Consider the following 15,858-nt stretch of genomic DNA (forward strand, 5'->3'; position numbering starts at 1 on the left):
AATACAAAAAACTAGCCGGGCGAGGTGGCGGGCGCCTGTAGTCCCAGCTACTCAGGAGGCTGAGGCAGGAGAATGGCATAAACCCAGGAGGCAGAGCTTGCAGTGAGCTGAGATCCGGCCACTGCACTCCAGCCTGGGCGACAGAGTGAGACTCTGTCTCAAAAAACAAAAAAACAAACAAACAAAAAAAACAAGGAACATCTTTATTTCTGCCTTCATTTCGTTATGTACCCGGTAGTTATTCAGAAGCAGGTTTGTTCAGTTTCCATGTAGTTGAGCGGTTTTGAGTGAGTTTCTTAGTTTTGAGTTCTAGTTTGATTGCGCTGTAGATATTTTACATCTTTATCTTGTTCTAGCACTCTGTAGCCTTTGAAACTTGAGACCCTTTTCCTCTTACACACCCCTGCTCCCCTGGCTTTGTTGCCATTATTCTCTCATAATTCCCCTTTAGCCATCGTACTATCTCTTTTCAGTCTACTTTATGGCATCTCTTCCTCTTCATGCTGACTAAAAATGAGCATTGCTTACCATTTATTTGCATTACTCTTGACTCATGTGTTTACTGAGTGGTCTCATACACTTCTGTAGTTCTAACCACCACTGGTTCATAGTAATTTACAAATATTTACCTCTAGCCCTGGCCTTTCTTCTTCTTCTTCTTCTTTTTCTCAAGGATTCTATAGTCTACTAGAAATCCTAACTTGAATGTCAATAGACACCTCAAACGCAACAGATCCAAGAGGGAACTTGTCATCATTTACTTAAAACCCATTCCTTTTCCGTTATTGTTTATTGTCATGAATAACACCACCATTAACCTGGTTACCAAAACAGACTAGGAGTCATTGTACACATCTTCCTTTTCTCACTTCACCCACCCAGTCACCAAATCTTGCTAATTTTGCTTCTCATTTTTTTCTTTCCATCTAATATAAGATGTCTCATTCAGACCATATATAATCTATAGGGTCCTCAATTGCTTCCTTATCCTACTTTAAATCTATTCACTAACCACTGCAGTTGGAGTAATTCATCTGAAATGAAACTCTGACATAAAGCTACTGTGTTTAGAAGCCTCCCATGGTTCCTTGTGATCCCATGGAGTAAATCCTAGCTCTCAATTTGTACAGTTCATCCATTCAATAAATACTAATTTAGTACCTACCCAATAATTAGTTCCAGATGCTGGACATACGTGGAAGGGGAAACAGGAATCTTGGTCCTCCACAGGGAGGGGAACAACACACACTGGGGCCTGCCTGGGGAAGGCAGGGTGGGAGAGAGCATCAGGAAAAATAGCTAATGCATGCCGGGCTTAATACCTAGGTGATGAGTTGATAGGTACGGCCAACCACCATGGCATATGTTTACCTATGTAACAAACCTGAACATCCTGCACATGTACCCCAGCACTAAAATAAAATAAAAAAGAATCTTGGTCCTCAAGAAACTACCAGTTGTTGGTAATGATATGGTTATGTAATAAGTGATCCCACTGAGGTTTTGCTTCATCTTCCGCCACTCTCTGCCTCAAAATTCCCACTGCAGCAACTGGGAAATGTTTGTAGATTCCATACTCACAACACACTCCTTCATGCCATTTCACATGCTTCTCTTGGCCTGAAATGCAGGCCAAATTTTTCATTACCTCACAAATGTCTCTCTGTCTTCTAAGGCCTCATCTAGATGTCGTCTCCAGGAAGCATTTCCAGAGACCCTAGTTTAGGGGCCCATGTTCCACAGAACCCTGGATATATCCTGTCTTTGCTCTGTTATTACTTTATACTGAAATTGCCTATTTCTATGTCCATCTTGCATTCTGGACTGTGAGAGCCCATTAAAATAGAGGCTTAATAAATATCTATTGAATTTTAGCAAACTGGCCTAGAATAAACACTCCAAAATGTTTATTTCACTTCCCCTTTTGAATGATCCTTGCATAGACTGTTGATAATTTGGGGAGAAAACTCCAAAGGCAGTTTCCCTGAATTTAGACCCTCACATTTCTAAATGTGGGTCCAAATGAAATATTTAAAAAGTAAACGATGCTATACATAACTTAGGTTTATATTGTTAATAAAATATAATGCTCAGGATCACAGAAAAAAAATACAAAAATAATTATTCTACATATTTTATTTTTTATTGCGCTTTCCATGAACTTCTCTAGATTCACTATTTCCAGGAGTTTCATGCTTTAAGATGATTTATCAGAAATTCTCTTTATTAACATTTTTACAGTTGATTTGTGATAGTTCACACTGGTCAAAATGAGAAAACTACAATTAGGGATGATGTGGTTTCTCAGCTTACTGTTTTAAAACCCTGAGTCATAGCACTTGGAATTGGTTTAGGTTTAATTTCAATTCTGCCATTTTTAGGTACTATGACACTGGAAAAATAATCAGTTACTTTAAAAGGGCCTCAGCTTTATCATCTGTAAAAATTGAAAATGCAATTTAATATCTTATGGGATTGTTTTGTGGATTTAATGCTATTGGGCATGAGAGTCTGACATAGTATCTAGCAAGGAATACATGCTCAATAATCTTTCATTCACTCTTACTAATAAATTTAGCCATGAATTGCCTATTACAAAGTTGGGAAACAGGGATGGGCATTGCAAGAAGAGGAAACAGTCTAAACAAAGGCACTGAGGCATGGAGATCTACAGTATGTTCAGTTGGTGCAACTGGGGAGAGAATCTGGAGAACAAGATGAGTTGAGGATGGGGTGTGGAAGCATGGAAGTAGGAAAAGGACTCAGCTTATTGTTGAATGCAAGACTAAGGTGTAAAACAATCAATAGGGAATGGCTGGATCTGTTAAATTAGGTGAGTGTCATGGTTGCATCCGTATTTTGATAGATCACTCTGGCAACAAGTGCTTAGGATGGAGGTGGTAGAGAGACATGAAGCAAGATGACCAGTAGGAAGATGGTTGTGATAATCCAAGTGAGAGTTAGTCATGTTCCAAATGTAATGACAGGTGTCAAGCAAGGATAGGCTTAGAAAAAGAAGTGTGTAAGGGAAAGGGAAGAGTGTAAGATTACTCTGAGGTTTACAGAGATGGGAGACAGATACGACTGGCAAAGGAAGTAGATGGATGTGAAAGCAAAGTAAATTGACAGGATGTGGAGATGGTGGTGGCTGCAGTGGCAATGGCCAAATAGGGTGAAGGAAAAAGGAAAAGTCCCAAGCTTCTCACAGGCATGATTTGGGAGATTGTGTGGTTTACTTGGATGGGGAATACTGGGAGACAGGAAAGTTTGAGAGGGTGATAATGAGTTTAGTTGGGGATATTTTAAGTTTGAGAAGCCTGTGGGATTTTCTAGAGATGTTGATTATGTAGTTAAAAATAATAATGTAAAATATACAAATTATAATGAACACTCATTCCAGAGATTTCTTTTTTCCTTCCTTCCTTCCTTCCTTCCTTCCTTCCTTCCTTCCTTCCTTCCTTCCTTCCTTCCTTCCTTCCTTCCTTCCTTCCTCTCTTTCTCTCTTTCTCTCTTTCTTTCTTTCTTCTGTCTTCTTTGAGACAGAGTTTGTTGCCCAGGCTGGAGTGCAGTGGCTCACTACAACTTTCGCCTTCCTGGTTCAAGCAATTTTCTTGCCTCAGCCTCCTGAGTAGCTGGGATTACAGTCATGCACCACGACACCCAGCTAATTTTTATATTTTTAGTAGAGACGGGGTTTCTCCATGTTGGTCAGGCTGGTCTCGAACTCCCAGCCTCATGTGATCTGCCCACCTGGGCCTCCCAAAGTGTTGGGATTACAGACATGAGCCACTGCACCCAGCCATTCCAGGATTTTCTAGAATGTTTTTGTAAGATATGCATGTAGCGATCAGTAGAAATTTTTGGCAATATTCCTTCCTATGAATGTGTTTATGTAAATTATTTACACATATTAATTTTACTAGCTAATATCTCAATTCCCCAGTGTTCAAGATCCACTTAGAGCAAGGGTCAGCATTAATGATAGCAGATGTAAATCCATACTTTAGTCTTCATGATTATCTTGAATCTTCTAATTTTTGATAAACCTGATTAAATCTCACTTTTGATTGAGCGTTGTAGGGTGGCTGGCCCTTCACCATTTTCTTGTTTGTGCTGCCTTGAATTATTTTCATTTTTGCCAATTAAAAGTTTCTTCCCAGTAGTATTTTGAAGTCACTTGCTCATTTTGGTTAAAGTCAGATGATATAATCCTAAACTCTATATCACTAGGCGCCGATAAAAACACCAAGTTATCACAATACCCGGGAAGTAAAGGGAAGACAGAACCCACAGTGCAGTGAAGCTTCTGCTCTTCACTTCATGACCATTGGTGACTTGTGACTGGTATTTGGGATGAGTCTTGAAGATAAGTAATAAATAAGTACACTAGAAATTCTACGATTTTTTTTTTTTTTTGCCTTATGTACCCTGATTAGTAAATTCTCATTGGAATTAATTGGACTTTTGTACTGAGTTGGGCACGAAGGTGTTTTAATCCATGAAATCTTACCTTTGGCTAAACAGGATTCATAGGACAAGATCAGAAAGAAACAAAAGCAAAAACCACTTGCTTCTTTTCACCCACTTTTAAACTTAACTCTTGGATCAGGTTTCCTCTGACATTTGGATGAAATGTTAAGGCCAGACCACAATTTTTTCAGATGACTTTTAAAATCTGGGGGGTTCACCTCTATTCTCCATACACAGTCTCTGCTCAGTAATCAATGTGTCCAGTTCAGTGTATTACAACGAATATTTTATTTAAAGTGGAAACTTCACTCTTCCTCCAGATTTTCCTCTTTCCCCAGGTTACAATTTTACCATGCCTCCTCCGTCTTGCTAACCTTGACCTCTGACTTCTTCAAGGCATAAGGTTTGGCCACAATGGAGAAGTGAGGAGGTAGAAGGATTCTTTCTTGACGAGTATTTTCTGATGATCTAGCATCAGTACTTTGCAGCCTTGGCAGATGTTTAATGCTAACCTTTTCTTACTGGCAACAGTTATTTGGGGTATTTTTGGAGTTTTCCTTTTTCTCTGGGATTTCTTACTTGTGATTCCTTTGATGTAGGAAATTGTCTCTTCAGCTGCTTGCCTGTCACTCATCCTTTGGACCCTTGGTACATGGCAGGGACATTATTCCAGTTTCTTGTCTCTGGCATTGCCTCTCCTTCTGGGTCAGGATTGAAGGCAACCTCACCCAGTTTTCCCTTGCAGGTGGCCCACCTCTGATCTATGTGGAGGGGGCACATTCCTTTTACCCATGAATTAGGCAGTTACTTCCCAAATTGTAGCCCCTGCTCTGCTTCTGGGTTTTAGCCTGCCTCTCTTTAGATTTCTCTCTTTGGAATTTTTCTTTGAGATTTCTCTGATGTGATTAGACACCAATTCTCCATGTTCCCCCAAGCTCCAGGAAACATTTGCCATGCTCTTTGAGTTGTCCTGTGGAAGCTTGAGGTGAGGGGCCTCTATACCCCATTCTGCCCATGGGAAGTTTAGAGGGTAGGAAGGAGGGCTCAGCACTGTCAGAGGCCACTCAAACTCCACTCCTAGTCCTGGCATCTTACTTTTCATGCTGTGATGTGTGTAAGAAGTTAAGAATCCCCAAAAAGTGCATTTTGGTTGCCTGTTTTATAAGTCCTATATGATGGTCATGCACCTGTGTTTGGAATATGGTAGCTATAGTTTTGGGGTTCAGTTGAAACTAAAATAGTTACATTTTAAAATTATGTTTAATTTGGATCTGATCCCCAAGAGATGTGCATCCCCCTGTTACTGCCCACATTTTACAGATGAGGAAACTGAGGCACAGAGGGGGTTAATAACATGCCCAAGGTCACTCAGCTTTGAAGGTCTGCATTATTGGTGAGAAGCCTTATCTGGAGAAGCAGATTTGAGAGTTAAGCCTAGATGAGATTATCCAGTTGACTCAGGTTTAAGAGGCAAATATTGTGGGTTAACTTCCTAGATCCGATCATCAGCCCAGTTTCTCAGGGACCTGGGTGGAGGGAGGGAGGAGGCATTCCCTTCTACCTCTGGCCCAGAATATGGGTCATGGCCCAGCAATCCATGCAGAAAGCTCCAGAGGATGAGCTTGGTAGCAGCGCTGCTGGAAGGTCATTCTCTCTCATCTCCTCCTCCTGAGTGTGTGCCTCGGATGTAAATAATTTACAATAGCAACAATTAGAGAATGCACTCTGTGTGGGATGAACCCAATTCCCTTAATAACACTGCAGGCTTATATATAGCACAGTTCAGCCAAGGGCCCCACGTGCTCACCACACCACAGCCAGTGTCGGCGGTTCTGGGTAGACCAGAGCCCTATGAAGCAAGGGGCCTGTGACTCATCGAAGGTCGCAGGAGGTCAAGGGCAGTGCTCAGAATAGAACCAGCCTCCCTTTCACAAGCTCTAAACTCCAGTGGCAGGAAATTCCCTTTGTGAATCTTTTGGAAGAAACAGTTCTGAAATGCATAGTGATAGATATTTAACACTGTTGCTAGGGCATGGGGATTGGGAGATGTGGCCCTTGAGCATGGAAATTTGTATTTCCAGTGTATTTATTGTTAATTTGTTGATTTTAGAGGCAAGAGGCAAGAGGAGACTGGCTCAACCCAATGACTCTAAGGGAGAATAAGTTGGGTTCTACACTGTTGGTAAAAATGTGGAGATGGATGAATGACCTTCTGGAGCAGTGTCATAGAGTATGAGGGTTCATCCTGGCCCCCGCTGCCCAATAGAAGTAGAATACCAGCCACATATGTAATTTTAAAGTTTCTAGCAGCCACCTTAATTTTTTATTTAATCCAGTATTTCCCAGATCATAATATTTCAACATGTAATCAGTATAAAACATTAGTGAGCTATTTAAAATTCTATTGGCCAGGCATGGTTGCTCACACCTTTAATCCCAGAACTTTGGGAGGCCAAGGTGGGAGGATGGCTTGAGCTTCCCCAAAATAATAAAATTAGTCTCTACAAAAAATAATAAAATTAGCCAGGCATGGTGGCTTGTGCTTGTAGTCCCAGCTGCAGGAGGATTGCTTGAGCTGGGGAGATCAATGCTGCAGTGAGCTGTATTTGTGCCACTGCACTCTGGGAAATAGAGTGAGACCTTGTCTCAAAACACTAAAAATAAATTAATTGATTAAAAATAAATAAATTACATTATTCTTGCTAAGTCTTTGAAATGCTGGTGTGTATTTTTATGAATAGCACACTTCCATTTGGACTAGCCATATTGAAAGCTCTTGATAGACACATGTGGTCAGGGGCTCCAAAATTAGGCAGCACAGCCTCCAGTTCTAAATCTGCTGTTTGCCAACTTTGTGGTATGAGGCCAGTTACTTTGCCTTTCTGAACCTTAGTTTCCCCTCCTCACCATGTGTAAAATGGGTACCATAACCCCTCCTTCTCACATGTGTAAAGCAATAAGTGCAGTTTCTGACACATAGTAAATGTCCACTTAATGTGTGATTTCTTCCTCAAAATGACTTTCACAGCAACTAAAGTATAAGCTCCCTGCGGGAGATGGAAATGCAACTTGACTTCTGATTATAGTCAAGCATTGAACCCACCCTGTCCCTCTCTCTTTTCCTTTCTTCCACTAAATTGCTTTTCCCTGCGGCATCTGCACCAGTCATCTCTTTACTTTCTTTAGGTCTCTGCCTGGAAGCCCCTTTATCAGAGATGCTTTTCCTGAGCAGCCTTGCATAGAAAGCAGCACCTCCAGTCTCAGACCTCTGACCTGCTTTGGTTTTGTTCAGAGCACTCTGCACCCACCACATGTAGTGTCAGTGCCCATTTGTTTCCTCCCCTCTCCCCATTAACCAAAAATAAGCTCTTTGAGGGCCCTGGCTGTTCTGTCCACTGTTGAATTTCTATCTTCTAGAAGAGTATCTGACACATAATAGTTGTTCAGTATGGTAATGAATGAATAGATAAATTTATTGAACATCCACAATGCCTTTTGACCTTAGCAGATAGTACAGAAATGAAATCCACAGTTCATTTGATGAGAGGGAGACAGAGTGAGAGATGGGTGATCAGCTGCCTCAGGGCTCTGGTTCTCCCTAAGCTCTCTGCCACCTGGTGTGCTATCCCCAGCACACACCTCATCACTCTCCTGCCTTCTCCCACCCACCCAAGGCTTTTGTAGGCCATCTGTTCTGCTGAAATTTCCTTTTCCCCACGTGTGCTTAATAAAACTGTACATGCTATTTGAAACCCTTCTCAAGTACTATGTCCCTCTTCTATGGGGTTCTCTCAGTGCCCTAGCTGAAAACAGTTTCTCTGGCCTCCATTCCTCCACTGGACTTCTTTTCTTTATTATAGTATTTATGGCAGCATATTTCATATTAGAATTGTTCACACTTGGGTGTGACTCCCCCATTATATTTTGAATCTCTGGAGAGCAGGATCTAATTTCAGCTGGCATGAGATGGGGCTGGGGAATGCTGTAATGAGATATTCACAAGTTAGAATCCCAAGTCTGACACTTGGGAGTTGTGAGCTTGAGAAAGTTATTCAATGTCTCCGAGTCCTAAGGTGCTCATTTGTTAAATTGGATAACTGTACCCATTTTGTGGAATACATCTTTATTTGTAACTGCTCTGGACTGTATGCTTTGGCAACTACCAAGAAAACAAACCATTTTAAAGCCAGTATATAGTAGATGCTCAATAAATACCGATAATGTGACTCTCATATTATCTCGAGTCTCCAGCACAGTTGGTGCTAATATGGTCTTATTTACACAATGGGAGTCACTCCCTGCCATCATAACAAATATATATATATGGGTAACATATGTACTCCTCCTTGTTCCAGCCCAACAAAATATCCATTTCCATTAATAGAGTCAAGGACTCTATAGAAACTTTCATTTTCGTTTCTGGTGCTCTGTGGATTACTATGATGTTCTAAATCAACAGAGATATATTCTGACTTCTTCCAGGAAACATTCATCTCTACTTGAGGAAATGTAGATTATATTACAGACCCTAAGAACACAGCAAGTTGAAACACAGCATACATGCCCAGTGCCTGGCCAAGGTAATGTGGCAGAATGAGAAGAACTCTTAACTGAGAACTAGAAGATAGGAGTCTAGCCCAATTTGCCACTCAGGTTATGATCTGTAAAAAGGAGTTGGATTAGAGCAGGGTTTCTCAACATTTGCATCATTGACATGTGGGGTCCCGTATTCTTTGTTGTGGGGGCTGTCTTGTGCAGTGTAAGATGTTTAGCAGCATCCCTGGCCTCCACCCACCAGATGCCAGCAGCATCCCCTCAGTTGTGACGATCAAAGATGTTCCCTGGGGAGCAAAAGGTCCACCCATGGGAAGTACTGAGTTAAATCTTTCAAATTTCAGCTAATTCTGGGACTATAGGCTGAGATTTCACTCTCGTACACACACACACACACACACACACACATATACATTTCTCTTCCATGTATGACTTTGTTCCACTTTTGAGAGCTGCAGTGTTCTGAGTCTTGTTTCTTTGCGAACAGTCTAACAGCTAAGCATTCTCTCACAGGCTCCCACCTTGCACCAGTTTACAATAGAAGGCATGTAGAAGGGCTGTGTGGGTGACACGCTGTGACTTCAGTGTGTTGTATCACTACCAGGATCTCCCAACAATCGCCTTCATCCCCTGCTTGCCACTTGGGGGCTCTGGCAGACAGTTTGGCAGTTGTAGTTGTTACTGTTCTGCACTCAACATGTACGGCTTTGTTTTAGGCTCTGAACAAGACCTCAGGCCACAGCTTTTGCCAGCTCACTCTGCTCACGTACCTTTCTCCTTTGCCCCTGACAGCTGAGACTTGCAGTGACAAGCAAATTTTTATAGCAACTCATGATAAAACAGTGCAATGGGCAACAGAGAGAAATAACCAACTGGGCAAGAAATCACATCTCTCTTTAAAAATTTTTTTTTCTCTTTCTTAGCTTTGCTTTATCTTTCATATTCAACTGGAAAAGTAGACAAATGAGGTGTCATATTTAATCATGTGTATAGATGGGTTTACAGTTGACAAATTGTTTGTGTCCTTACCACATTTTCACATGGAAGACATAAAAATCTGAGGTCTAGAGAGGAGACATGACTGTCTAGAGTCATGCAGCTGAGCGAGAGTAGCCATAGTTTTCTAAAGATTATTTCCAGTTAAAGGCTTACAGCCCAAGGAACAAGACAGACATAGAAGCAATTACAGGCATATCTCAAAGATATTGTAGGTTGTGTTCCAGATGACCACAATAAAGTAAATATTGCAATAAATGGAATTACCCCAATTTTTTGGCCTCCCAGTGCATATTAAACTTATGTTTGCAGTATCCTGTAGCCTATTAAGTGTAGGATAGCAGTGTGTCTCAGAAAACAATGTATATGCCTTTATTAAAAACACTTTATTACTGAAATAAAAGGCTAATGATCATCTGAAATTTCAGTGAATTAAAATCTTTTTGCTGGCATAAGGTCTTGCCTCAATGTTGTTGGCTTTTGAGTGATCAGGGTGGTCAGATTGCTGAAGGTTGGGAGGCTGTGGCAATTTCTTAAAATAAGACAACAATGAGATTTTGCACATCAATTGACTCTTTCTTTCATGAAATAATTTTGTAGAATGTGATGCTGTTTGATAGTATTTTACATAAGGTAGAACTGCTTTCACAACCAGAGTCAGTACTCTCAAATCCTGCCACTGTTTTATCAACGAAGTTTATGTAGTATTCTAAATCCTTTGTTGTCATTTCAACAGTGTTCATAGCATCTTCATCAAGAGTAGACTCCATCTCGAGATACTGCTTTCTTTGCTCATCCGTAAAGAGCAACTTGTCATCCGTTCAAGTTTCATCGTGAAATTGCAGCAATTCAGTCATATCCTCAGGCTCTACTTCTAATTCTAGTTCTCTTGCTATTTCTGTCACATCTACAGTGATTTACTCCACTGAAGTCTTGAACCCCTCATGATCATTCATGAGGTTTGAAATCAACTTCTTCCAAATTCCTGTTACTGTTGATATTTTGACTTCTTCCCATGAATCACAAATGTTCTTAATGGCATCTAGAATGGTGACTCTTTTCCAGAAGGTTTCCAATTTACAATGCCCAGATCCATCAGAGGAATCCCTCTTTATGGCAGCTATAGCAATATAAAATGTATTTCTTTTTCCTTTTTTTTCTTTTTTTCTTTTTTTTGAGACGGAGTGCCACTCTGTTGCCAGACTGGAGTGTAGTGGCACGATCTTGGTTCACTGCAACCTCTGCCTCCTGGGTTCAAGCGATTCTCCTGGCTCAGCCTCCCAAGTAGCTGTAACTGCAGGTGTGTGCCACCATGACCAGCTAATTTTTGTATTTTTAGTAGAGACGGGGTTTCACCATGTTGGCCAGGATAGTCTCGATCTCTTGACCTCATGAAATGTATTTCTCAATAAAACTTGAAAGTCAAAATCATGCCTTGATCTATGGGCTGCAGAATGGATGTTGTTTCAGCAGGCATGAAAACACCATTGATCTCCTTGTATATCTCTATCAGAGCCCTTATGTGACTAGATGCATTGTCAATGGGCAATAATATTGAAAGGAATCTTTTTTTTGCACAGTAGTTCTGGATAATGGCCTTAAAATACTCAGTAAACTATGTTGTAAACAAATGTGCTGTCATCCAGGCTTTAGATCACAAGCAGAGTAGATTTAGCCTACTCTTAAGGACCCTAGGATTTTTGGAATGGTAGGTGAGCATTGGCGTCAACTTAAAGTCACCTGCTGCATTAGCCCCTAATGAGAGACAGTCTATCCTTTGAAGTTTTGAAGTCAGGCACTGACTTCTCTCTAACTATGAAAATCATCGACATCTTCCAATGTAGAGCTATTTTGTATACACTGAAAATAGGTTGTTGGCCGGGCGCAGTGGCTTACGCCTGTAATCCCAGCACTTTGGGAGGCTGAGGCGGGCAGATCACTTGAGGCCAGGAGTTCAAGACCAGCCTGGTCAACATGGCGAAACCCTGTTTCTACTAAATGTACAAAAAATGAGCTGGGCATGATGGCGTGCGCCTGTAATCTCAGCTACTGGGGAAGCTGAGGCGTGAGAATCGCTTGAACCCGGGAGGTGGAGGTTGCAGTGAGCCAAGATCGCACCACTGCGCTCCAGCCTAGGCGACAGAGCAAGACCCTGTCTCCAAAATAAGAAAGAAAATAGGTTGCTTACAGTAGCCATCTTCATCAATAATCGAAGCTAAATCTTCTGGATAACTTGCTGCACCTTCTCCAACAGCATTAGCTTCTTCACCTTGTACTTTCATGTTACAGAGATGGCTTCTTTCTAAAGAACCTCGGGAAGCAACCTCTGCTAGCTTCAGACTTTTCTTCTGCAGCATTTCACGTCTCTCATCCTTCATGGAATTGAAGAGAGTTAGAACCTTACTCTGGATTAGACTTTGGCTTAAGGGAATGTTGTGGCTGATTTGACCTGCTACCCAGACCACTAAAATTCTCTTCATTCAACACGAGGCTGTTTTGCTTTCTTATCATTCATGTGTTCACTGGAACAGCACATTTAATTTCCTTGAAGGACTTTTCCTTTGCATTCACAACGTGGCTAACTGGTGCAAGAGCCCTAGCTTCCACCTTGTCTTGCCTTTTGCCATGCCTTCTAGCTTTTGATTTAAAGTGAGAGACATAGGACTCTTCCTTTCACTTAAACAATTAGAAGTCATTGTAGGTTTACTCATTGGCCTAATTTTGGTATTATTGTTTCTCAGGGAGTAGGGAGGCCTGAGGAAAGGGAGAGAAAAGGAATACCTAGTCAGTGGAGCAGTCAGAACACACACATTTATTGATAGTTTGCCATCTTATATGGGTCCAGTTCATGGTGCCCCCAAATAACTACAATAATAACATCAAAGTTTGCTGACCACAGACTACCAGAACAGATACAACAATAATAAAAAAGTGTGAAATATTTTGATAATTATCAAAATGTGACACCAAGACACGATGTGAGCACATATTGTTGGAAAATTGGTGCTAACAGACTAGGTAGGCTGAGGGCTGCCACAAACCTTCGATTTGTAAAAACTTTAATATTTGCAAATCTCAATAAGGTGAAGTACAGTAAAATGAAGTATGCCTGTAAACATTATACAAGGTGATAAGGGCTAAAATGCAGTTACAGAAAATGAGCAACTATAGCTCAGAGGAGTAAACAAGTAACACTTTTTTAAATGAATAAAAAAGGGAATTGACCTTTGAGGACATGACCTCAGCTGGCTACTGAAGGATATAAACAGGGTTTGGCCAGGCAGTGGGGATCAGGTAAACAAAAACACTGTCTCATAGGGAATAAGTTGACATCAGTATTGACATTCATCATCATTATCCTCATCATCATACATGCTATTTATTGAGCACTTACTGTATGCCAGGCACAAGAGGGAGCAATTGTGTCATTTAATTGTCACCTTGGTTCTGAGTGTAGGTGCTATTGTTAACCACATTTTGCAGATGAGGAAACTGAAAGTCAGAAAAGTTAAATACATGACCTGAAATACTACTGTTTCTAACAGATACAAACTAGATTTAAAACTGCCTTTCAATATGAAGTAAAAGAAGCTCTGTTAGAATAAGTAGGATGGGGTCACATACATTTAAGCGAGTAAGTAGTCTGACAAGGAGGGCAGATCATGAGGTCAGGAGTTCGAGACCAGCCTGCTGACATAGTGAAACCCCATCTCTATGAAAAATACAAAAATTAGCTGGGTGTGGTGGCATATGACTGTAGTCCCAGCTACTCAAGGGGCTGAGGCAAGATAATCACTTGAACCCTGGAGGTGGAGGTTGCAGTGAGCTGAGATTGTGCCATTGCCCTCCAGCCTGGGTGACAGAGTGAGACTCCGTCTCAAACAAAACAAAACAAAACAAAAAGTGTAAATTTTTTTTACAAAATTGGCATGACCCTGTGATTTCTGGTCTATTCTCTCCACAAGGAACCTCTCTACCAAAGCTAGCCCTTAGTCTTAAGCATTTCACCCTCGCAGCACCACTAGGCCATAATACGCCCTAATAAAAGAGCATGTAAGACCTATGACAAAATGACCGCCTTCAATTTTCCTTTGAACCCTGGGCAACCTTTGCGGCTGAGTCACCAAAAGACAAATTTTCTGGCCATATTTCTTTGGGTTTGGGAGACATTCCACTGAACGTTGCAGAAGTGAACTGTAAGCAAGCTCCATGAACTCTTCATCTCTAAAGTATTCAACCTAGATAGTCATGATAATGAGCCATCACAAGACTTTGTGCATTCATCTGTTCATGCAAAAGCAAAATGTGTACTCAGTGGATACATGCCTGGTGAGAGAAGGAAAAGGAACTCTTGTTTATTGATACCTCTTTATGAGAGGCAGGTTGTTAGTGAAGACATTAACTGGTACAGTCACTTGAATTACGTCTCCATGTCTCATACTGGGTGTATGAGACTCTGTTTCTGCATTAATTCATTTTATTCATTTTTTCAACACATCTTCCTTGAGCATCTATGATGTGCCAAGTGCCAAGCTACGGGCTCGTAAGCTCACCCTGTTTTACTTACGAGAAAACTGCATCCATAATAGACCAAACAGTTTGTATATATTTAGACAATATGTGAACAGCAAAACGGGAACATGGGCCCAGATTTCCATAGATTCTATGTTTTTAACCAGAACTATACTGGGTTTTGTAAACTTTAAAGCACTCTACTGACATAAGGTATTATTATGAAGATGTGTTAACCACATTTTTTCTTTTCCTGTGTCTTTCTCTTTCTTTTACTCCTCTCCCCCTCTCCTTTCTCTCTTTTGGTTTCTCTTTTTTTTTCCTCTCTCTTTTTATTCTTTCTTCTATAGGCCTCCACAGAATGGAGCAAGAATGAGAGGAAAAAGGCCGGCAGAAAAGCATGAACTGGAGGTTTGTTGAGCTCCTCTACTTCCTGTTTATATGGGGCCGTATCTCAGTGCAGCCCTCCCACCAGGAACCAGCTGGGACAGACCAACATGTCTCCAAGGAATTTGATTGGCTCATTTCAGACAGGGGGCCTTTCCACCACTCCAGGAGCTACCTATCCTTTGTGGAAAGACACCGTCAAGGATTTACAACCAGATATAAAATATACAGGTAAGACCTGGGCTAAATAGCCCTTATCTTACTTTCATATTGTGCTTTGTGGAGTCAGGCATTGATTGGTGCAACCCTTGCTGTGTGCAGAAGTGTCTGGGTCAAGGGTCTGTGCGCCTTCCACAAGCTGTTTTTGATTAAAAATTTTTTTTTCTTTGCAGAAGATGTTAGCAATGACAAGGAGACGATCAAATAATTAATATTTATTGAGTACTTATTTATATGCTGGGCAGGGATCTTAATACTTATTATACCTTATCTCATTTAAACCTTCTAATAACCATCAGATACAGGTTTTGATTGTTTTTCCCACTTTACAAATTAGGTCATCAAGCCTCAACTAGGTTGAGTTACATGTCTAATGTCATACAGTTAGAAGTGGTCGGACTGGGATTTAGAATCTGGTTTATATGCATCCATATCATAATTTTAGTCAGCCACATCAAGTATAAGTAACGTTGTTTTGAAAATGCTGCTGATGTACCTAAGATCCTACCCAAATACATTCAAGCATTTGGAAAAAAAAGAAACCTTTTCTTGAGCAGGTCTCTACTGGTTCTTGGACCATTGACATTCTACTCATCCAAAAAAAGACTTAGCCCGAATTTTTCCTCTTTGAAACTATTTTAGAGTTTTCACATTCCACTTAACCGCCACATCTTTGATATATCCACAGCTCTCTACACTGACACCTCTTTAATATAAAGT

At 40.9% G+C, this 15,858-nt stretch overlaps 1 protein-coding gene across 1 annotated transcript in view; it reads left to right on the forward strand.

The window, feature by feature from the left end:
• The window catches only part of BRINP1 (BMP/retinoic acid inducible neural specific 1), a 200,021-nt gene that overhangs the window by 43,875 nt on the left and 140,288 nt on the right, over positions 1-15,858 (forward strand). Inside the window, exon 2 of the mRNA XM_025360801.1 lies at positions 14,883-15,150. Coding sequence (XP_025216586.1) covers positions 14,933-15,150 — 218 coding nt within the window. The 5' untranslated portion in view covers positions 14,883-14,932. The remainder of the gene's footprint in view (positions 1-14,882; positions 15,151-15,858) is intronic.

Source organism: Theropithecus gelada, chromosome 15 (genome assembly GCF_003255815.1).
Source record: "Theropithecus gelada isolate Dixy chromosome 15, Tgel_1.0, whole genome shotgun sequence".
Lineage (NCBI taxonomy): Eukaryota > Metazoa > Chordata > Mammalia > Primates > Cercopithecidae > Theropithecus > Theropithecus gelada.